At 42.4% G+C, this 24,691-nt stretch overlaps 1 protein-coding gene across 1 annotated transcript; it reads left to right on the forward strand.

Annotated features, from left to right (window-relative positions):
- Positions 1 to 20,866: 20,866 nt before the first annotated feature.
- LOC127095295 (uncharacterized) lies at positions 20,867 to 22,679 on the forward strand. The gene is made up of 4 exons (XM_051034005.1): positions 20,867 to 21,571; positions 21,710 to 21,947; positions 22,012 to 22,510; positions 22,595 to 22,679. Exons 1-4 carry the CDS (start codon positions 20,867 to 20,869, stop codon positions 22,677 to 22,679), a joined length of 1,527 nt encoding a protein of 508 aa, XP_050889962.1.
- Positions 22,680 to 24,691: the final 2,012 nt, after the last annotated feature.

The following is a 24,691-nucleotide window of genomic DNA, read 5'->3' on the forward strand; positions in this document are numbered from 1 at the left end:
ACCAGATGAAGTATGTAGGCAGGAGATTGAGCTGATCTCTCCGGGCGCCCTTTTTTCTTTTTTGTGTGTTGACAGTTGCTAGGCTCGAGTGCCTGACTCCTTAGCAATTTGTCGCCTTTTCTTTTCTTTTGTGTGTGTTTGACAGTTATAGGCTCGAGTCCCCGACTCCCTATTAACTTGTTGTGTCGTTGTGTGCTTGGAAGCCGATGTAAGTCCATCGAGTGGCATTTGGGTTCCAGTGTGTGTGTGTTTAGGTTCGGATGTCAATGTAAGTCCAGTGATTGGCATTTGGGCTCCATGTTTGCCTCTTTGCGTGTGTTTTAGGTTCGAAAGCTGATATAAGTCCAGCGATTGGCAGTCGGGCTCCACGTTTGCCTTTGCCTTTGTTTGTTTGTGTGCGTGTCAGCCGAGCTACGAATGCTCTGATTCTTCTCTCGTCCGAGAAGATACGTATGCATAGGATGCGATATCCTAGCGAGCATGTGTCGTTTCCCTAGTCCGAACTACTTCGACTCTGACGTCTATGCCTGATAGACTAAGTAGGCCCAGGATACGATATCCTGCCGAGTCAGTTTCAGTCAGTCTCTTGCGTTTCTTTCAGCCAGTGTGTGTGAATGTGAGCAGTGTTTAGCAACCAATTTTCCTTTCTAGTGTGCGTGGATCCCGTAGAGTACTACGGATGCGTAGGGGTGCTAATACCTTCCCTTCGCATAACCGGCTCCCGAACCCATTCTCTTTGGTCGCGAGACCATGTTCTTTCCCAGGTTTACTCTGAGCGTTTCCTTTCCCTCTTTTGGGATAAATAACGCACGGTGGCGGCTCTGTTGTTTCTTTCTTTTCCCGCCGGTTTTTCGCGCGATGCGACAGCTGGCGACTCTGCTGGGGATATCCGAGAAGTTGACCTGTGCTGGTCCATCTTCCCTGAGCGAGTCTCTCCTAGCGCTCTCTAGGTTAGGGTTTGGTTGCTTTGTGCTGTGTTTATTTATTGCATTCATTTGTATATATTTGCATTTACTGTTTGCATTTATTGTTTGCATTAATGTTTGCATTTATTCATATTCATCTGCTGGTTGTGCTGTGTTTCTCTGTTTGGGGTGGGAGTTACTCGAGGTAAAAGGCCCAATACCCAGGCTATGAGTGAAATCTAGGAAACCTAGGAATAGAGTGATTCATGGGAAGCGGGTGGTATGGCGCCACTTAGCGGAACATTGATATCACGAGCAGTTCAGACCCTGGTGGGATATTATCGGTGCATACATCGGGTGTGCACAGGATGATATTCCACGAAAGGTTATTTATGCTGCGTTTCTCTCGACCTTACCCTGGCCTAGATGACACCCGTGAGCGGGGCGGGTTTGATCATTTTAACAGGTACAGTTGGTGACTCCTCCCTAATGGGATGGGTTTTCCCTATTGAGTTTCTTCCTCATTAGGATGAGTCTTGATTCAGTCTGCCTTTTTGGATCGATCCTAAATTGGCTTCTTGTTGACTATCTCTTGTGCTGCCCTGGGGCATAAATGAATAGTCGCTCACTAACATGGCACTCATTCATTTCATCCTCAGCGGAATTTGTGGGCCTCTACCACCAAACCGGTAGCTGTAAGTCCTATCTTTGTGGTTTTCTACCCACTAGCTGGTAGTTGTAAAATCCCACTTTCTCCCCTGTTGGAATTAACCCTTTGTGCTCGTCCCGATGATGACTGGTTACTTTTCCGTGGTTTTCTGCCTACAAACCGGTAGATGTAATCCCCTCTTTGTGGTATTAATGGTCTTGTCCCCTTTGTTATCTTGCTTTGATCAAGCAGTATTGTCCCATTGGGTCTTCCCCTTCTTTTTGATACTTGCTCCGAGTAAGCAGCTTTATCCTCTTTTGATTGGTCATCTTTTGCATACCTAGTCTGGTACCCAGATGCCTTTCTTTTCGGTCGATTATTCATTTAACAACCTGCAACCCGGTTATGGATAATCTTCCATGCGAGTGTATTATCTACGTTTTGACGGCTATAGATAATATGTACTTATAATTTTCCGGTATTCAGACCGAAGGAGTTTCCGACGATCAGGTCGATGTACTCATGGCACAAGGCCAATTTTCCGGTATTCAGACCGAAGGAGTTTCCGACGATCAGGTCGATGTACTCATGGCACAAGGCCATTTTCGGTATTCAGACCGAAGGAGTTTCCGACGATCAGGTCGATGTACTCATGGCACAAGGCCAATTTTCCGGTATTCAGACCGAAGGAGTTTCCGACGATCAGGTCGATGTACTCTTGGCACAAGGCCAATTTTCCGGTATTCAGACCGAAGAAGTATTCTCCTCTCCGTTGGTGTCGATAAACGTCGAGTTTTTCCCGATCATCCGTTGATGATTTGGTTGTGTCCTCCTTCCCAAGTGAAGTATTCTCCTCTCCGTTGGTGTCGATAAACGTCGAGTTTTCCTATTCGTCCTATGACGTCTAGTTGTACTGTCCCCATGTGGATTTACCTCTCCGTTGGTCTTGGTAAAAGTTGAGTTTTTCCCATTTCGTCCGTTGACGTATGGTTGTATCCCTCCCAGTCATTCATTAAATGTCTGGTTACCTCTCCGTTGGTCTTGGTAAACGTTGAGTTTTTCCCATTTCGTCTGTTGACGTATGGTTGTATCCCTTCCGGTCATTCATTAATGTCTGGTCACCTCTCCGTTGGTCTTGGTAAACGTCGAGTTTTTCCTAGTTGTCCGTTGGCATCTAGTTGTGATTTTTGTCCCATTCCCATCGTTGTGATGTCTGGATGTGGCTGTACCCTTTGAAAACCAAAACAAAATACCCAGCAATAAAGATCAAATCCCAGTGGACGTTTCCATTGGTGGATCCTTGTATTGTGCAAATTCTACGGTTCTTGGTATTCAATCCCTGTTTACCCTAAAAGTCTGACAGCCGTTGCTCTCATCCATTCGGGTTCCCAGCTGATTGAATAGGGGCAGCTGTAGCACCTCAAATTTGCACCTATCATTGTACATACATTTTCATATTAGGTCATAGCATATCATGGTCCATTGCATAGCATTGCATTGCCCCTTTTGCCTCAAGTGCAAGCCAATTAAAGAATTAGGTCAAACTGGTCAGGAGATCAGTCAGTCAAGCAAGCAAGTGCATTTTTCAAGGAGCCAAGGCCCTAGGGTTTGTCCAACAAGAACACATGACTTGGAGGTCTATTTGAAGTGTTCATGTCAAGGGTTGAAGGCTCAGAGGTCATCAGTTCATATACAGACAGTCAAAAGTCAAAGAAAGTCAACAGTCAGTCAAGGCAGTGGATGGTGGCCATTCTTGTGGAATTTGGGCACCATGGTCAATAATCAAGAGTTCATATGTCTTGGGACATCATTTAAAGTCAAGTTCTCAAGGAATTAGGGTTTGGAAATCATCAGTCAATGCACAATCAGTCAGAAACCCTAAAAGTCAACTGTTGGTCAACTGTCCATTTAATCAGTGATTGGATGATTGGAATTGGTTTGTGAGAGCTCATCATGGTCAAATAGTCATCATATATCATTCCAAACACCATCATGGAAGAATTTGAAGCCAGATCAAAAATTTCCCAAAATGGAAACTGGGCCTGTAACTGAAACTTACCAAAAATGGAAAGTTTTGATCCTCAAACTTACATCTTGATACAAGCCTCAAATGAATTTTTTCCCAACATGAAAGTTGAAGATCTTGTTCTCCCATTTCCAAAAAGTCCAAGAACTCTCAATTCCCATGTGTGGTTGGCAAGTTATGATCGAATCGATTTCAGAAATTCTTGAACTTCAAAGGGCCATATCTCTCAAACCGTTTGGCCAATTTTGGTGGGGTTTTTTCCTACAAGTCACATTTGATCCCCTCTTTCCAAAAATATAAATTTCATGAGCCAAAACTTCACCAATCAAAATGGCATTTTTTGACCTATTTCATTTAAATGCAAGTTTGACCAATGTTTGACTTTTTGATATAAACATTTTTCTAACATTTGGCCAATTGGAACAGCTCAGAAATGTCATTTAAAACATGTTTGCAAGCTCAATTATGCAGTACATGAAGCCATTCTTTAACTTGCTTGAATTTGGCCAAAAGTACAAATGTAACCATACTACTCCATGCTTCCACCATACCATACTTTGTACTCCTAAACAGAAACTTAAACCTGATTTTGCTGTCAATTTTGAACACAATTGTGCAGCCATAACCAACAGTACAAGAAGGCCATGCCAAGTTGCTAAAGAATGGGCAAAAGTACATTTCACCACACTTCCAAACCATGCTTTTGTACCTTGAGGAAGCAGCCTTATTCACCAATTTTCCTGTGATTTTGAGCACCCTACTAGCAGCAAAACCAGCAGGAATTCATGAATGCTGAAAAAAAAACACTTTGGCCTTTTTTCCAAAAAGCTGTCAAAACATCCAACAGCATGAGCCTTGCCATGCTTGGTACTGCTCATAGCAGACCCAAGCCATAATTATCTGTCACAACAGCCAACACATAATAGACCAAGAGCTTCATTCAAACAAAAAGGAACGATGCTCTTACCTTGCTTGGCATTTTTTTTCTGTCCAAACCTTGCAAAACCACAAAGAACATGGAACAGCACATTAGAAACACCATTTTCCTGTCATGAGAAAAACTGCTAGCAGCATACCACTCTCTCTCAAAAATTCACTTGGCTTGGCATTTCAAAACTTTCTGTAAAAACACTATAGACCAAGCATGCCTTTCCCTCATTTTTCCTGCCATGGCCAAACCTCACTAGACAGCAGCCACAACACAGCAATTGCACACATGACACAGAGCTTCATTCATTGAAACTGCACTTTGGCCATTTCCAACTCTCAGTCCAAACTCACAATGAACCAAACCTAGGCCTTGCACTGCTATTGTCACTATCCATCCACCATTTGGAGAACACTAGAAGCAACAGCCACAAGCCAACACCCTGCAGCAAGAAAACCACTTTGGCCATTCTTCAAAAATCTGTAAAACTCCAAACCAAAAGCAACACTCAACAATAGGCATTCCTTTCTCCAAATGGCAAGTGCATTTCAAAACAACATGGCAATATCTTAATCCCATTTCCTGTCATGAGGAACCATTAGCAGACAATAAAACTCACTCATTCCAAACTGCATTCATTTTGCTGTTTGCATTCAGAAATTTTCTGTCAAAAGAATTCCAAAGTAACCAAACCTTCCATACCATAGAGCAGTATCCAACAGCATGGCCTGGCTTTGACACAATCCAAACTGCATTTCCTGTCACTTGTAGACAACAGCAGCCTTCTCAAAAAACTCACTCATCCTAACTGCACTCACCCTTGCATGGCATTTCTAAAATTTTCTGTCAAAACTTCCAATAGTCCAACCTTGCCTTGCAACCAACAGACCAACATAACCAACTGAACAGACCAAATTCACTCATGCACCTTGCTGTTGGCATTCCAGTTTTTCTGTCAAGAGCACAAAGAAGCAAAACCAAAAACCTAATTCATCTCACTTGCATTTTACAAAAGCTGTCCAAACACTCGATGAACCTAACCTGGCCTGGCTTGAGACAGTCATCAAACACATTTGAAAACACTGCTAGCACCACCTAACATAACCAAGAAAAGGCCTTGGTGCCCTCTCTCTCAAAACACATTTTTGCCTTTTTCACCAAAACAGTCAAGACACTTCCAAAAAGCAAACTTTGCCTGGCCTAAAACAATGTCCAAGCAACCTTGTGAGCTTGATTTCATCACATTTTCCCACCTGTAAACTCCCTTCCTAACATTGGTTTCAAAGAAGCATTAAGCCATGGCAGAAATTGTTTGAAGCCTTTTCAAGCTATTACAAGCTAAAGTCTCTCCACCATGTACCTTGTGGAAGTGTATGAAGCATTTGTTTCAGCCATTGGACACTAACAATCCACTGTACCACAACTGTGTTGCTGATTTGGTACTTTAGTTGCTTAGTTCCTTGTGAACTCTTTGCTTTGCTTTGCTTGTATAAGCAATTTGCATCGAGGTATGTCTCTTTTACTTCATGTAGTCTGGAAGACCTGGCCTGTTACTTGGCCAGGCAACTGTCTGAAGTCCTCCTTAAGAGGCAATGTTTGTGATTGTTTAATTTTGTCCTTGCATAGAGTCAAAGTCCTCCTAAGTGAAGAGGCAATTGGTGGAAGGTAGGGATATGCTATCTATCCCCCACTATTCAGTGTGTCATCTGCTTTGCTCACACCACCGTGTTGATGCATTACAGATAAAAAACCCAAGATCTTGTGCAACTGCACAGTTGAGTCAGTTATAAATGTGTAGAAGGGTTCCCACTTTCTGAACCCACACATTCTTGTCTTGAGCTCTCCCAGGCCAGGGATAAGAGCTGTGAAGTCTTATCTTCACTCACCTTTCATCTGCTTCACCTTAGCCCCTCAATGGCAAGGTTAAGAGCAACATTCACCCAGTTCCAGAGGTTTGTTTGTCGAGGTTGATATGACCCCTTGACTAAAACCTAACCCTTGTTTGAGCCACTTGTTTGTGTATAGCGTGTGCTATCTGTGCTTGTAGGATTGTTTGACTTGCTTCCTGTGCAAGATAGGATTGTTTGACTTGCTTCCTGTGCAAGATAGGATTGTTTGACTTGCTTCCTGTGCAAGTTAGGATTAGTTTAGACTTGCTTCCTGTGCAAGTTAGGTTTTGCTTGGCTTGCTTCCTGTGCAAGTTAAGTGTGTGTGGCTTGCTTCCTGTGTGAGCCATGCTTAGGATAGGTTGGCCCTTGTGCCATTTAGCTAGAAACCTTAACTTAGGGATGATTTGCATGATAACATCTAGGCTCGAGTCGTAGTCTCCCTAGTTGTGTCTCCCTCTGTTATCTGGTTAGGCTAGAACCTTTACCCCTCTGTAGGGGAACTACATCGCCCTGATCTTCATACCAGATGAAGTATGTAGGCAGGAGATTGAGCTGATCTCTCCGGGCGCCCTTTTTTCTTTTTTGTGTGTTGACAGTTGCTAGGCTCGAGTGCCTGACTCCTTAGCAATTTGTCGCCTTTTCTTTTCTTTTGTGTGTGTTTGACAGTTATAGGCTCGAGTCCCCGACTCCCTATTAACTTGTTGTGTCGTTGTGTGCTTGGAAGCCGATGTAAGTCCATCGAGTGGCATTTGGGTTCCAGTGTGTGTGTGTTTAGGTTCGGATGTCAATGTAAGTCCAGTGATTGGCATTTGGGCTCCATGTTTGCCTCTTTGCGTGTGTTTTAGGTTCGAAAGCTGATATAAGTCCAGCGATTGGCAGTCGGGCTCCACGTTTGCCTTTGCCTTTGTTTGTTTGTGTGCGTGTCAGCCGAGCTACGAATGCTCTGATTCTTCTCTCGTCCGAGAAGATACGTATGCATAGGATGCGATATCCTAGCGAGCATGTGTCGTTTCCCTAGTCCGAACTACTTCGATTCTGACGTCTATGCCTGATAGACTAAGTAGGCCCAGGATACGATATCCTGCCGAGTCAGTTTCAGTCAGTCTCTTGCGTTTCTTTCAGCCAGTGTGTGTGAATGTGAGCAGTGTTTAGCAACCAATTTTCCTTTCTAGTGTGCGTGGATCCCGTAGAGTACTACGGATGCGTAGGGGTGCTAATACCTTCCCTTCGCATAACCGGCTCCCGAACCCATTCTCTTTGGTCGCGAGACCATGTTCTTTCCCAGGTTTACTCTGAGCGTTTCCTTTCCCTCTTTTGGGATAAATAACGCACGGTGGCGGCTCTGTTGTTTCTTCTTTTTCCCGCCGGTTTTTCGCGCGATGCGACAGCTGGCGACTCTGCTGGGGATATCCGAGAAGTTGACCTGTGCTGGTCCATCTTCCCTGAGCGAGTCTCTCCTAGCGCTCTCTAGGTTAGGGTTTGGTTGCTTTGTGCTGTGTTTATTTATTGCATTCATTTGTATATATTTGCATTTACTGTTTGCATTTATTGTTTGCATTAATGTTTGCATTTATTCATATTCATCTGCTGGTTGTGCTGTGTTTCTCTGTTTGGGGTGGGAGTTACTCGAGGTAAAAGGCCCAATACCCAGGCTATGAGTGAAATCTTGGAAACCTAGGAATAGAGTGATTCATGGGAAGCGGGTGGTATGGCGCCACTTAGCGGAACATTGATATCACGAGCAGTTCAGACCCTGGTGGGATATTATCGGTGCATACATCGGGTGTGCACAGGATGATATTCCACGAAAGGTTATTTATGCTGCGTTTCTCTCGACCTTACCCTGGCCTAGATGACACCCGTGAGCGGGGCGGGTTTGATCATTTTAACAGGTACAGTTGGTGACTCCTGGTACTGATGGTAACTACGAGTTATATTTCTGGACGCCGGAGGTTTGACCCTGGTATTGATCAGAGGGTTCCGTTTATTTCGGATCCCTGGGCTGAATTTGAGGGTACTCGCTCAGATGGTGACTCAGTTCTCCAGACATGGGTTCAGATGCCAGCTCCTCAGACGACTTTGGGGTTTCAGATGGTTCCTTAGATGCCAGTTCCTGCCAGTCCAGTCTGCATCATGTGCATCATAGCATATTTATTTTTCAAAAGAAACGCAATGAAAAAAATCAGAAAAAAAATCAAAAAAGAAAATTTTCAAGGAACTCAAAGGAGTTTATTTGCAAAAAATTTCAAAACATGAAAAAACCGGGAAAATTTTTTCACCTGATATATCTGAGTAGATATTCTCATATATGATCAAAATGCTAAATATTTCAAAGTTTGCAAATAAAACCCTCGAGTTCCTTTGAAATAAAAACAAGCATATGCATAAACACTTCATGCATCATTTGCATCAGCAGGTTCTGTTCCGGTCTCCTGTCCTGTGGTCTGACCCTGCGATCTTCATTTATTTTGAAGACGCACTTTGCCGGTATTATACCAGAGCCATCTCTGCCAGATTGATGGATCATCCTGAGCAAGAGAATCGTGAACTCAGAGAGATATTTGCCAGACTTTGTACAGTTGATGGATTTATTCCTGGTTAACCGATCCCGGGCTGGTATTGGCTACTGTTCTGGGGCACTTAATGAGCAAGATTTGTTCAAGAGTGGAGGATTCGTCCATGACGATCAACCTGAAGAAGAGGATGCTGCTATCTTGGAAGAGGACGCAGAGGACTTGAACAATTTCACCATTCCTGGTGGTGTCTGCCACAATTGGGTCACTGTGGGCTTTCCTACAGTTGTTCATAAGTCTTTGTAATAAACACTTTGTTTAAAAACCCTTCTCCCATGCCAAAAGGAGAAGTGATGACATTGTTGGCAACATTTTGTGCAATGATATTTTCATTCAAATAATTCATGTTAAACATTTGTTTTTCCATTTGTTTTCCCTTTTTGCTTTTTGCATGAAATTGGTGATCACAAAAAACCTAAAAACAAGAATAAAAGCAATCTTTTCATCTGCATAACGATTGTCTTGTTTGTTTCAAAAAAGCTTTTCATATCAAAATCTTTATGCAGGTTGTTTCTCAAACCCATTGAACATAGTGATCGGACGTCATCTCCCAATTTTGAATTCCCTGTATTCGAAGCGGACGAAGATGATGTTGAAGGGATTCCTGACGAGATTTCCCGACCTCTTGAGCAAGAAAAAAAGATCACTCAGCTGCATCTCGAGAATCAGCAGAACAGCCAACTGGGGCATTATCAAAAACAAAAAAAAAGAAGAAAAAAAAAAGAAAAAAGAAAAGAGGAGGGTGCAAAATAAAAAAAAAAATCAAAAGAAATCAAAAGAAATCAAAAGAAAGAAAAAGAAAGGAAAGAAATAAAAGAAAATAGCACCCTCAAAGTCCCAAGTTGGCTGATGCTGAATTCGATCAAAAATAAGAGATCAACTGCCATGTGTCATGGTCAGTCATATCAGCAGAGAGTGAAAAAGCATTCGACCAGAAGATCAAGCCTCGTGTGTTCCGAGGAACCTTGTGCTCAAGAAAGTCTTGTCTTTCGTGCCCGATTCCAGGGGCAAGTGAACCCCAAGCTATGAAAGTCCATGTGTTGTCAAGAGAGCCTTTTCAGGCAGTGCTTTAACACTTACATCAATGGATGAAGAAGTTCACTCGTCCTATGAATTCCGATGCAGTCAAGAAATACTTCGCCTAAACAAAAAAAAAAAGCGAAAGCTCGCTAAGTCGAACACCCCAAAGGGCGACTTAGGCAAAAAAGAGCGTCTCGGTGGATTGAAAACCCGAAAGGGCGATCCAGGCAAAAGTTAGAGACATTGGAAAAAAGAGAGAGAATTTGCATCCCGCTAGATTGAACACCTCACACTGGGGCAATCTAGGCAAAAATTAGGGATTTGGCAAGTAACTGCATCTTGACAAGACTGTGCTCTATATCTGTCGTCCGTCAGGGATTCTAGATTCGTCATCGACTGAAGCTCTGAATACATCGAAAATTCAGAATGGTAGAGGAAAGGTCATTATGTTCAATGTAGCCCTCTCCAATATATATCACCGATTTCAAATTTGTACAGATCTATGGAGTCTCGCCCTTTGCAGACTACCATTCCATCACATCAATTTGAGCTTTTATCCAATTATTTGCACTCTTATTTGTTTCAACTCAACAAACGTTTTGCATGTTTTAATTGATAAAGTATCATTGTTTTCAAAATAAACAAATTTTTCAAAAAAAATTGTTCTTAAACAAAGTGAACGTTCACAATGATGGAAGGATACTTAGGAGACCCACAGTGCTCTCCCGGGGGTGGTATGATTACCAACAGGTAAGACAATTGTTCGTATCTCGAGCATGACTGTATCTTTGTCCTACAGAACCTCGTATGGTCTCTCCTCAATGAAGTTGCCCGACGCAGTGTTGTTTGAAGATGTTCATCTTCATGTCCCCAGTAGTGCAACATTTCTCCCTCCAAGTCCCTATTAGCCCTATCGTGGGGCATCCCCAGTAGAGTGATGTTTGAGCCTTATCATGGGGCATACCTGGGGCACGTTCTTTTATCTAACGATCCCTGCAGAGCCGAATCAGGGGCAAGGGATAGATGAACCGTGAAAAGACGGTGAAGGATTACGACGACGGTCCTGGAAAATTAATCAAGAAGACTCTTCAAAGTCTGATGATTGGAAAGTTTGTATGAATACCAGGAGTTCGATCCCCGTGGAGTACGGACGAGATTGGGAATACAAGATGATGGAGCAGAAAAGTCCAGAAGAGTCTGGGAGTTCTTAAAAGTGGAAAGGTCAACATTATGGGTGGATGATGGATACCAGTGTTCGACGAGTCGGCCGACATCCCTGTCAAACAAGCTGTATCTCCCCAGAGGATTGAGAGTGTGATCTCCCTGGCAGATTCGAGATCGTTGTCTCCTCAGCAAGCCTGAAGGTTGTCACGTCCCCAGCAGGGGCAGGGGCAGGATATTTCTCAGGGTGGAGGACGTCCCCAGCCCAAGCCAGTATTGAAGCTATCAGAGTTATTTCCCCTGCAGAGATACCTGTGGACAGTACCTTCTTTCCCCAGCAGATATAAGGATTGCTTCTCCCCAGCAGGCCTGTGTTTGCAGATTTCCCCAGTTGAGAATCCCCGCTGAGCGCCTGGCAGTTATTTTCCCCGGGAGCACCCCAGTGGAGTTTATCAGTAGACTGTTGGTGTGTTCCCCAACAATTGGGTTTGCGATGCTGTCATCTCCAGTATGGCCGTGAGTGCTTATCCCAAGCAGGTTTGTGGGAATTCATCTCCAGTATGATATGACGTGTTATCATCCTCAACAGAGTTGTTACTCTCGCCACTATGGTTGTTCTCTCCACAAGGATTATTCTCCTCAGCAGAATGGTGTGGTTTTCCTCAGCAAGTTCCCCGAGTGGAGCGGGTCTCATGAAATACATCTCCAGCAGTGATTCTCCTACATATGGATTGGTTGGGTCGTCCCTAAGTAGAGTAGCATTTATTTCTCCAGCAGAGTTCATCCTACCAGTGGATTGGACGGGTTTCTGTAGTAGACTGATATCGGCATCCCCAGCGGAGTTGTGACTGTTTTCCAAGTCTGAAGCTGTCTTCCCAGCAGAGGTTGTGTTGATGGTTTTTCCCCAGCAAAAGCTTGTCTTTCCCCAGCAGGATGGAAGTTGACATGGTTATAGGATCCCCAGCACAGTTCCTGGAGTTCCCCGGTGTTGTCTCTGAAGGAGACGTGTGTTTATGCATTCAGCATTTAGATAAGCATAGCATATCGCATCATTAGTGCATAGCATTTCCATGATCATGGGGCATTGTATAAAGCAAGAAAAAACTCATGCATCAACATAGCAAGCATATCCATTAGCCCTAGGCCGTGGCAACCAGCCAAGGTTGGTTTGTTGGAAAGAGTTTAGCATCGCGCCATTGGATCGGCTTCAGAATTGGGTTCATCAGCATGGTTGAGAGGTTGGTGTTTTCCCAACAAGTGATTCCTCAGTCGAGTGGGTATCCCCAGCAGTGTTACTCCCCAATTGTTAGTGTCTTGCCAGCTTGGGTCTTTTTCCTTAAGCAGATATGGGTGTGTCTGATCTCTCCATGTAGAGTCTACCCCTTAAGCAGAAAGTGTCAACCTTTTCCTGCCGTTTCCCCACTGAGATACATCCTCGTGGATGACGGTTGCTTCCGTTCCCTCCCTAATGGGATGGGTTTTCCCTATTGAGTTCTTTCCTCATTAGGATGAGTCTTGATTCAGTCTGCCTTTTTGGATCGATCCTAAATTGGCTTCTTGTTGACTATCTCTTGTGCTGCCCTGGGGCATAAATGAATAGTCGCTCACTAACATGGCACTCATTCATTTCATCCTCAGCGGAATTTGTGGGCCTCTACCACCAAACCGGTAGCTGTAAGTCCTATCTTTGTGGTTTTCTACCCACTAGCTGGTAGTTGTAAAATCCCACTTTCCTCCCCTTGTTGGAATTAACCCTTTGTGCTCGTCCCGATGATGACTGGTTACTTTTCCGTGGTTTTCTGCCTACAAACCGGTAGATGTAATCCCCTCTTTGTGGTATTAATGGTCTTGTCCCCTTTGGTTACTTGCTTTGATCAAGCAGTATTGTCCCCATTGGGTCTTCCCCTTCTTTTTGGATACTTGCTCCGAGTAAGCAGCTTTATCCTCTTTTGATTGGTCATCTTTTGCATACCTAGTCTGGTACCCAGATGCCTTTCTTTTCGGTCGATTATTCATTTAACAACCTGCAACCCGGTTATGGATAATCTTCCATGCGAGTGTATTATCTACGTTTTGACGGCTATAGATAATATGTACTTATAATTTTCCGGTATTCAGACCGAAGGAGTTTCCGACGATCAGGTCGATGTACTCATGGCACAAGGCCAATTTTCCGGTATTCAGACCGAAGGAGTTTCCGACGATCAGGTCGATGTACTCATGGCACAAGGCCAATTTTCCGGTATTCAGACCGAAGGAGTTTCCGACGATCAGGTCGATGTACTCATGGCACAAGGCCAATTTTCCGGTATTCAGACCGAAGGAGTTTCCGACGATCAGGTCGATGTACTCTTGGCACAAGGCCAATTTTCCGGTATTCAGACCGAAGAAGTATTCTCCTCTCCGTTGGTGTCGATAAACGTCGAGTTTTTCCCGATCATCCGTTGATGATTTGGTTGTGTCCTCCTTCCCAAGTGAAGTATTCTCCTCTCCGTTGGTGTCGATAAACGTCGAGTTTTTCCTATTCGTCCTATGACGTCTAGTTGTACCTGTCCCCATGTGGATTTACCTCTCCGTTGGTCTTGGTAAACGTTGAGTTTTTCCCATTTCGTCCGTTGACGTATGGTTGTATCCCTCCCAGTCATTCATTAAATGTCTGGTTACCTCTCCGTTGGTCTTGGTAAACGTTGAGTTTTTCCCATTTCGTCTGTTGACGTATGGTTGTATCCCTTCCGGTCATTCATTAATGTCTGGTCACCTCTCCGTTGGTCTTGGTAAACGTCGAGTTTTTCCTAGTTGTCCGTTGGCATCTAGTTGTGATTTTTGTTCCCATTCCCCATCGTTGTGATGTCTGGATGTGGCTGTACCCTTTGAAAACCAAAACAAAATACCCAGCAATAAAGATCAAATCCCAGTGGACGTTTCCATTGGTGGATCCTTGTATTGTGCAAATTCTACGGTTCTTGGTATTCAATCCCTGTTTACCCTAAAAGTCTGACAGCCGTTGCTCTCATCCATTCGGGTTCCCAGCTGATTGAATAGGGGCAGCTGTAGCACCTCAAATTTGCACCTATCATTGTACATACATTTTCATATTAGGTCATAGCATATCATGGTCCATTGCATAGCATTGCATTGCCCCTTTTGCCTCAAGTGCAAGCCAATTAAAGAATTAGGTCAAACTGGTCAGGAGATCAGTCAGTCAAGCAAGCAAGTGCATTTTTCAAGGAGCCAAGGCCCTAGGGTTTGTCCAACAAGAACACATGACTTGGAGGTCTATTTGAAGTGTTCATGTCAAGGGTTGAAGGCTCAGAGGTCATCAGTTCATATACAGACAGTCAAAAGTCAAAGAAAGTCAACAGTCAGTCAAGGCAGTGGATGGTGGCCATTCTTGTGGAATTTGGGCACCATGGTCAATAATCAAGAGTTCATATGTCTTGGGACATCATTTAAAGTCAAGTTCTCAAGGAATTAGGGTTTGGAAATCATCAGTCAATGCACAATCAGTCAGAAACCCTAAAAGTCAACTGTTGGTCAACTGTCCATTTAATCAGTGATTGGATGATTGGAATTGGTTTGTGAGAGCTCATTCATGGTCAAATAGTCATCATATATCATTCCAAACACCATCATGGAAGAATTTGAAGCCAGATCAAAAATTTCCCAAAATGGAAACTGGGCCTGTAACTGAAACTTACCAAAAATGGAAAGTTTTGATCCTCAAACTTACATCTTGATACAAGCCTCAAATGAATTTTTTCCCAACATGAAAGTTGAAGATCTTGTTCTCCCATTTCCAAAAAGTCCAAGAACTCTCAATTCCCATGTGTGGTTGGCAAGTTATGATCGAATCGATTTCAGAAATTCTTGAACTTCAAAGGGCCATATCTCTCAAACCGTTTGGCCAATTTTGGTGGGGTTTTTTCCTACAAGTCACATTTGATCCCCTCTTTCCAAAAATATAAATTTCATGAGCCAAAACTTCACCAATCAAAATGGCATTTTTTGACCTATTTCATTTAAATGCAAGTTTGACCAATGTTTGACTTTTTGATATAAACATTTTTCTAACATTTGGCCAATTGGAACAACTCAGAAATGTCATTTAAAACATGTTTGCAAGCTCAATTATGCAGTACATGAAGCCATTCTTTAACTTGCTTGAATTTGGCCAAAAGTACAAATGTAACCATACTACTCCATGCTTCCACCATACCATACTTTGTACTCCTAAACAGAAACTTAAACCTGATTTTGCTGTCAATTTTGAACACAATTGTGCAGCCATAACCAACAGTACAAGAAGGCCATGCCAAGTTGCTAAAGAATGGGCAAAAGTACATTTCACCACACTTCCAAACCATGCTTTTGTACCTTGAGGAAGCAGCCTTATTCACCAATTTTCCTGTGATTTTGAGCACCCTACTAGCAGCAAAACCAGCAGGAATTCATGAATGCTGGAAAAAAAACACTTTGGCCTTTTTTCCAAAAAGCTGTCAAAACATCCAACAGCATGAGCCTTGCCATGCTTGGTACTGCTCATAGCAGACCCAAGCCATAATTATCTGTCACAACAGCCAACACATAATAGACCAAGAGCTTCATTCAAACAAAAAGGAACGATGCTCTTACCTTGCTTGGCATTTTTTTCTGTCCAAACCTTGCAAAACCACAAAGAACATGGAACAGCACATTAGAAACACCATTTTCCTGTCATGAGAAAAACTGCTAGCAGCATACCACTCTCTCTCAAAAATTCACTTGGCTTGGCATTTCAAAACTTTCTGTAAAAACACTATAGACCAAGCATGCCTTTCCCTCATTTTTCCTGCCATGGCCAAACCTCACTAGACAGCAGCCACAACACAGCAATTGCACACATGACACAGAGCTTCATTCATTGAAACTGCACTTTGGCCATTTCCAACTCTCAGTCCAAACTCACAATGAACCAAACCTAGGCCTTGCACTGCTATTGTCACTATCCATCCACCATTTGGGGAACACTAGAAGCAACAGCCACAAGCCAACACCCTGCAGCAAGAAAACCACTTTGGCCATTCTTCAAAAATCTGTAAAACTCCAAACCAAAAGCAACACTCAACAGTAGGCATTCCTTTCTCCAAATGGCAAGTGCATTTCAAAACAACATGGCAATATCTTAATCCCATTTCCTGTCATGAGGAACCATTAGCAGACAATAAAACTCACTCATTCCAAACTGCATTCATTTTGCTGTTTGCATTCAGAAATTTTCTGTCAAAAGAATTCCAAAGTAACCAAACCTTCCATACCATAGAGCAGTATCCAACAGCATGGCCTGGCTTTGACACAATCCAAACTGCATTTCCTGTCACTTGTAGACAACAGCAGCCTTCACAAAAAACTCACTCATCCTAACTGCACTCACCCTTGCATGGCATTTCTAAAATTTTCTGTCAAAACTTCCAATAGTCCAACCTTGCCTTGCAACCAACAGACCAACATAACCAACTGAACAGACCAAATTCACTCATGCACCTTGCTGTTGGCATTCCAGTTTTTCTGTCAAGAGCACAAAGAAGCAAAACCAAAAACCTAATTCATCTCACTTGCATTTTACAAAAGCTGTCCAAACACTCGATGAACCTAACCTGGCCTGGCTTGAGACAGTCATCAAACACATTTGAAAACACTGCTAGCACCACCTAACATAACCAAGAAAAGGCCTTGGTGCCCTCTCTCTCAAAACACATTTTTGCCTTTTTCACCAAAACAGTCAAGACACTTCCAAAAAGCAAACTTTGCCTGGCCTAAAACAATGTCCAAGCAACCTTGTGAGCTTGATTTCATCACATTTTCCCACCTGTAAACTCCCTTCCTAACATTGGTTTCAAAGAAGCATTAAGCCATGGCAGAAATTGTTTGAAGCCTTTTCAAGCTATTACAAGCTAAAGTCTCTCCACCATGTACCTTGTGGAAGTGTATGAAGCATTTGTTTCAGCCATTGGACACTAACAATCCACTGTACCACAACTGTGTTGCTGATTTGGTACTTTAGTTGCTTAGTTCCTTGTGAACTCTTTGCTTTGCTTTGCTTGTATAAGCAATTTGCATCGAGGTATGTCTCTTTTACTTCATGTAGTCTGGAAGACCTGGCCTGTTACTTGGCCAGGCAACTGTCTGAAGTCCTCCTTAAGAGGCAATGTTTGTGATTGTTTAATTTTGTCCTTGCATAGAGTCAAAGTCCTCCTAAGTGAAGAGGCAATTGGTGGAAGGTAGGGATATGCTATCTATCCCCCACTATTCAGTGTGTCATCTGCTTTGCTCACACCACCGTGTTGATGCATTACAGATAAAAAACCCAAGATCTTGTGCAACTGCACAGTTGAGTCAGTTATAAATGTGTAGAAGGGTTCCCACTTTCTGAACCCACACATTCTTGTCTTGAGCTCTCCCAGGCCAGGGATAAGAGCTGTGAAGTCTTATCTTCACTCACCTTTCATCTGCTTCACCTTAGCCCCTCAATGGCAAGGTTAAGAGCAACATTCACCCAGTTCCAGAGGTTTGTTTGTCGAGGTTGATATGACCCCTTGACTAAAACCTAACCCTTGTTTGAGCCACTTGTTTGTGTATAGCGTGTGCTATCTGTGCTTGTAGGATTGTTTGACTTGCTTCCTGTGCAAGATAGGATTGTTTGACTTGCTTCCTGTGCAAGATAGGATTGTTTGACTTGCTTCCTGTGCAAGTTAGGATTAGTTTAGACTTGCTTCCTGTGCAAGTTAGGTTTTGCTTGGCTTGCTTCCTGTGCAAGTTAAGTGTGTGTGGCTTGCTTCCTGTGTGAGCCATGCTTAGGATAGGTTGGCCCTTGTGCCATTTAGCTAGAAACCTTAACTTAGGGATGATTTGCATGATAACATCTAGGCTCGAGTCGTAGTCTCCCTAGTTGTGTCTCCCTCTGTTATCTGGTTAGGCTAGAACCTTTACCCCTCTGTAGGGGAACTACATCGCCCTGATCTTCATACCAGATGAAGTATGTAGGCAGGAGATTGAGCTGATCTCTCCGGGCGCCCTTTTTTCTTTTTGTGTGTTGACAGTTGCTAGGCTCGAGTGCCTGACTCCTTAGCAATTTGTCGCCTTTTCTTTTCTTTTGTGTGTGTTTGACAGTTATAGGCTCGAGTCCCCGACTCCCTATTAACTTGTTGTGTCGTTGTGTGCTTGGAAGCCGATGTAAGTCCATCGAGTGGCATTTGGGTTCCAGTGTGTGTGTGTTTAGGTTCGGATGTCAATGTAAGTCCAGTGATTGGCATTTGGGCTCCATGTTTGCCTCTTTGCGTGTGTTTTAGGTTCGAAAGCTGATATAAGTCCAGCGATTGGCAGTCGGGCTCCACGTTTGCCTTTGCCTTTGTTTGTTTGTGTGCGTGTCAGCCGAGCTACGAATGCTCTGATTCTTCTCTCGTCCGAGAAGATACGTATGCATAGGATGCGATATCCTAGCGAGCATGTGTCGTTTCCCTAGTCCGAACTACTTCGACTCTGACGTCTATGCCTGATAGACTAAGTAGGCCCAGGATACGATATCCTGCCGAGTCAGTTTCAGTCAGTCTCTTGCGTTTCTTTCAGCCAGTGTGTGTGAATGTGAGCAGTGTTTAGCAACCAATTTTCCTTTCTAGTGTGCGTGGATCCCGTAGAGTACTACGGATGCGTAGGGGTGCTAATACCTTCCCTTCGCATAACCGGCTCCCGAACCCATTCTCTTTGGTCGCGAGACCATGTTCTTTCCCAGGTTTACTCTGAGCGTTTCCTTTCCCTCTTTTGGGATAAATAACGCACGGTGGCGGCTCTGTTGTTTCTTTCTTTTCCCGCCGGTTTTTCGCGCGATGCGACACATTCTAAAGATCTCATTATAGGAGACCCAAATAAAGGGGTCACCACTAGATCAAGGGAAGTGATCTCACACGCTTGTTTTGTGTCCAAGATTGAGCCTAAGAATGTTAAAGAAGCCTTAACTGATGAATTCTGGATCAATGCCATGCAGGAAGAGTTAGGCCAATTCAAGAGAAATGAAGTATGGGAATTGGTTCCAAGACCTGAAGGAATAAATGTTATTGGTACAAAGTGGATTTACAAGAATAAATCTGATGAAAAAGGTGTGGTCACTAGAAATAAAGCAAGATTGGTAGCACAAGGATACACTCAAGTTGAGGGAGTTGACTTTGATGAAACATTTGCTCTTGTAGCTCGCCTGGAGTCCATTAGATTATTGCTAGGAGTAGCATGTATTCTGAAGTTTAAACTGTTCCAAATGGATGTGAAAAGTGCCTTCTTAAATGGCTACTTGAATGAGGAAGTATATGTTGAACAACCAAAGGGATTCACAGACCCAAATCTTCCAAAGCATGTGTATAAATTGAGGAAAGCTCTTTATGGGTTGAAACAAGCTCCTAGAGCTTGGTATGAGAGACTCACAATGTTTCTCATTGATAATGGATACAGAAATGGAGGCATTGATAAGACTTTATATGTCAAAGATGAAGGAGGAAAGCTCATGGTTGCTCAGATCTATATGGATGATATTGTGTTTGGTGGGATGTCAAGTAAAATGGTTCAACATTTTGTTGAGCAAATCCAGTCTGAATTTTAAATGAGCCTTGTTGGAGAACTAACCTATTTCCTTGGCCTGCAAGTCAAGCAGATGGAATATTCTATCTTTCTATCTCAAAGTAAACATGCCAAATATATTGTTAAGAAGTTTGGCATGGAGAATGCAATCCACAAGAGGACACCTGCTCCTACTCATCTGAAAGTTTCTAAAGATGAAAATGGTGTCAGTGTGGATCAAAGTCTCTACAGAAGCATGATAGGGAGTCTGCTATATCTCACAGCAAGCAAACTTGACATTGCTTTTGATGTAGGTGTATGTGCTAGATATCAAGTTGAACCAAAGGTGAGCCATATAAACCAAGTGAAAAAGATCATGAAGTATGTCAATGGCACTAGTGACTATGGGATGCTATACACTCATGGATCTGAATTTGTGTTGTCTGGATATTGTGATGCCGATTGGGCTGGAAGTGCTGATGATAGGAAAAGCACATCAGGAGGATGCTTCTTCTTGGGGAGCAATTTAATATCATGGTTTAGTAAGAAGCAAAATTGTGTCTCTCTGTCTACTGCTGAAGCTGAATACATAGCAGCTGGAAGTAGATGTTCTCAACTGGTGTGGATGAAACAAATGCTGACTGAATACAATGTCACACAAGATGTCATGACATTGTAATGTGACAACCTGAGTGCTATAAACATCTCAAAGAATCCTATTCAGCACAGCAGGACAAAACATATTGACATCTGTCACCATTTCATTAGAGAACTCGTGGAGGATAAGATTGTAGCCTTAGAGCATGTTGCTACTGAGATGCAGTTAGCTGATATTTTTACAAAGGCCTTGGATGCAAATCAGTTTGAAGTCCTGAGAGGAAAATTAGGACTTTGCATTTATGAAGACTTGTAGCAATTAATATGGAGAGGGAAAAGTAAGCAAATAAGTGTCTATGTGGCTAAAATAAAACGCCTCCATTATGGTAAATCATCACCTAGTTTTGGAAATACCATCTATTACGTCTTCACACGCTACCCCCACAACCTCACTACATACTCTGACTCTTCCATCTTCCTGCTCCTTCCTCACACACCTCTACTAGGGCAACTGCACTTTTTCCACAAAAGCTCTAAAATGTCACAACATCAAAATACTCCTGCTACCAAGTCTACTCAAAAGGTTAGCGCTCATTCCTTGGACATTCCCGATGATGAGATTATGGATGTGGTTCCTCTATCGGTTATTCCCTGCGAGGCCCTTGATTTGAACCATCCCATGGATGCCTCAGCTTTTGCATGCCCCAATCAAGGTAACATCTCTAGTATTCCTTCTGGCTTAACTCCTGCCACTAATTCTAAGGAAGATATACACCACATTGATCGTGTTATAAGAAACCTAGTCACTAGAATCCTTAATGAAGGACATTTTGTGAAGGGAGTCTCTACTCCCCTGTCTAAAATGTACCCCTCTACTGAGGTTGAACAACATAGTGAAAAGGATGACGATTCCTCCAGTTCTGAGAAGGACATGGCTGCTGAAGGGTTATGCTCTCTAGGGCAAACTGTGTCTGGTAAAGGAAAACTTGTGGCATCTAAAACTACCAATGCTTCACACTCTGAGAAGCATGATGATGCAAATGATGTGATTGACCTAGAGGATGATAAGTATGATGATCAAGAGGATAACTTACTTCATCATTTAAAGCCAAGTGTGGCTAAACGCATGAAGACTCGAAAAGGAAGATCTGTGGCTGAACTTATGTCAGCTAGAAAAGCTAAGAACACTGCTGGTATTGGGCCCTCGAAATCTTGGAGCAAGGTTGAAGTGAAGAAGAGGAAGGTTAGAGAAGATTCTGAATCTGAAGAGGATGTTGAGGATGATGTCCCTGACATCTCTCCTGTGAAGAAAACCACTATGAGGAAGTCTCCTGTTAAAATTGATGTTGTGCATTTGGATAACATCTCTTTCCATCTGGAGGATGGAGCTGCCAAGTGGAAATTTATGATTCAAAGAAGGGTGGCTGTGGAAAGGGAGTTGGGAAAGGATACTGCTGAAGTCAATGAGGTCATGGACCTGATAAAGGCTGCTGGGTTGTTGAAGACTGTGGCTGGGTTCTCTCAGTGCTATGAGGGTTTAGTTAAGGAATTCATTGTCAATATTCCTGAGGATATTGCTTATAAGAACATCAAGGAATTTTGCAAGGTGTTTGTGAGGGGTAAGTGTATCATATTTTCTCCCACTATTATTAACAAATAATGAGGTCTGTAGAGAGATTACAGCTAGGCAGGTGAAAGGCTGGCCTATTAAAAAATATCTTCCTGCTGGGAAGTTGACTGTCAAGGATGTTATATTGCATAAAATAGGAGCTGCAAATTGGGTGCCTACCAACCATATTTCCACCATTGCTAATACCCTTGGAAGGTTCATTTTTTCTGTTGGAACCAAAATGAATTTTGACTATGGTAGATTTATGTTTGAACAAATCATCAAACATGCATCTACTAATACAGTTAAGTTGCCTATTGCCTTTCCCTCTATGATTTGTGGGATTATCCTGAATCAACACCCTGGTATTCTGTATTCTAATGAATTACCAAGTAGAAGAAAACCTGCTCTGTCTATGCACTATAAACTGTTTGAAGGTAGTCATGTCGAAGATATTGTCATGACATCTTCCATGAAAAAGCCAACCACAAAAGTTGGAACAATTGCTGAGCTTAAGGAGACTTGTAAAGAGTTGTGTGAAGGGATAAGAGTAGCAACAACTAGAAAACAATTGTTGGAAGCCTTGATTGCAAGCTTGGAGCAAGCTGAAGGTGAAAATATTGAACATGCTAAGGAAGCTGAAGCCCACACCTCTAGTGAGAGGTCTGCAAACAATGATGAGACAAGTGGAAATTCTGTTTCTGGTGCTGATGAAGCTGCAAGCTCAAGCTCTACTGATTAGCTCCTTTGACTTTGGTCCCTATTGACTTGATGGTTTTTATTGATGTGATGGATTTTCTTGATTTTGGCAATTTTGTTTTGCTGTTTTGTTGGTTTGTATCTCAGCTTACTTACAGCTGATTATGTACTTGGTTTTGTAACCCTTTAACTTTTGACATTTCGCTTAATGACTAAATAGACATTTATTTTGTCTCTTTGGTCTCTTTTGGCTAAAAAGGGGGAAAAGTAGCTATAGCTAGATGATGTTTGACTGATACAAAGAAGGAGAACTGTCTGGTGTGTAGTTGTGTGGCATAGGGGGAGAACCTCTCTGTGTTCTGTATGTGTGAAGCAGGTTGTTGCTTGGTGTGGACTAGCTTAAGGGGGATGTGGTGTGTTCTGAGCACAAGCGCATGTGTGCTTACTAGTTGCTTTTTCTGCTAGTAATGTGTGTATGTTTACTTCTGCTGCTGAACTGATACTTTGATTGATTTCTTGTGAACATCTGATCTAATGTATGTTTTAGCCAAAATTTGCCAAAGGGGGAGTTTGTTGGTTCTATGTGTTGGCATCAATTTTGGTAAAACTAAGTTTTATCACAAGATGTCACGCGTGTTGTCTTGAAATGTGATATCAGCTTCCTGCAGGTTGTTTAAATATGGTTGTGCAGGAGTTAGCCAAGATGTCAGACCCGATGTTAAGACATCTGCATACAGAACATTCAGTCTGAATGTTATGTGTTTTGTTGTTGCACTTTTCATGCAAATCTTTGTGTGCTTATGTGGAGATTGCATGCGCTATTCAAGGAGTAATTCTATTTTAAATCAGAATATGTTATTTTACAAAAAGGAATGATTGGCTGCTGTTTCTTAGGAGATATGCAATTAAAATAGAATTAGGGTTTCATGCTGCCCAGGCCCATTCAAAAAGCTTCTATTTAAAGGCCATGTAAAACCTGTTTTATATACACAAGATATGAACGATAAAGTGAGAGAGTTTTAGGGTTTTAGTCTTGTGTGAACTTGTGTATTGTGATCCATTCATTCATCTTGTTGATGTATGAATTGGACTGAGTTTTGTGTTGTAATTTGTCCACTCTAAGCTTTGAAGTATGAGTGTTTGTTTACTTGATTAAATCTTTTAAGCAAGGTCAAGTATGTGTCCTTGAAGTGTGTCTTCTTTCTTTTTGTATTTTTTCTTATATCACTGCTGTGAGTGAGAATACTGTAACTTAAAGTTGTTTACTGAGAGTCTTTGAACTAATTTTGTTTAGTGGATTTCCTTCATGGCTCGGTAGCCCCCAGACGTAGGTGAGTTTGCACCGAACTGGGTTGACAATTGCTTGTGTCGCTTGTTCAATTGTTTTTTCTGTTTTTATCCTGTTTATACTTCACTTGTTGTTCAGATATTAGTGTCGTGACATTACCTTCGACATCTCATATTTGATACCAGAATTTCATTTATTCATATTAACCTAATCAAGAGTGAGAGAGTCCAGTGGAATAACATATCCGTGTTGCTCATGTTTGAAATGAACCCAAGTCCAATATTTTTTAAACTTTTCTGTGCACGAGCGATGGGAAGTCTTAAAAGTCGGCAAAGTAAGGAAGCCCAGAAGAAACATAATAGAACATGGAATGGACCACTAGAGTAAAGGTCTTACCAGCACAAAGTGATTCTGGAAATCATCTTAACTCTCAGCACAAGGGCTAAATTGAGGAACTTCTTTATGTAATACAATGAAACCCTTAATATTGGAAATTATTCCAAGAGGTTTGTATCACAATGAAAAGATGGAAGAACTTAAAAAAAGGGTTTCCAAGACTGTTATTTGGCTCAGAATCAAAACGCCCTTACAGAATCCTCAACGCCAAGATATAGATGTGTGGGGGAAGCCTATAAAAATCTCATCACCTCCACTTCAAATTCAGACAAAGGAAACCATTGATTTATGTGAGTCAACAAACATTTGTAGAAAGTAACATAACACTCCTCGAAGATGATACATATCCTTTACCCTAATTCCAAGGGGAG

This window comes from Lathyrus oleraceus, chromosome 6 (assembly GCF_024323335.1).
Source record: "Lathyrus oleraceus cultivar Zhongwan6 chromosome 6, CAAS_Psat_ZW6_1.0, whole genome shotgun sequence".
Lineage (NCBI taxonomy): Eukaryota > Viridiplantae > Streptophyta > Magnoliopsida > Fabales > Fabaceae > Lathyrus > Lathyrus oleraceus.

Excerpts from the sequence above, each read along its gene's own strand:
- LOC127095295 (XM_051034005.1), top strand. The coding sequence starts at position 20,867 with ATGTCACAACATCAAAATACTCCTGCTACCAAGTCTACTCAAAAGGTT. Across the intron at positions 21,572-21,709 it reads TTGAAGTGAAGAAGAGGAAG|GATGGAGCTGCCAAGTGGAA; the intron begins GTTAGAGAAGAT and ends TTCCATCTGGAG. Across the intron at positions 21,948-22,011 it reads TTGCAAGGTGTTTGTGAGGG|CTAGGCAGGTGAAAGGCTGG; the intron begins GTAAGTGTATCA and ends GAGAGATTACAG.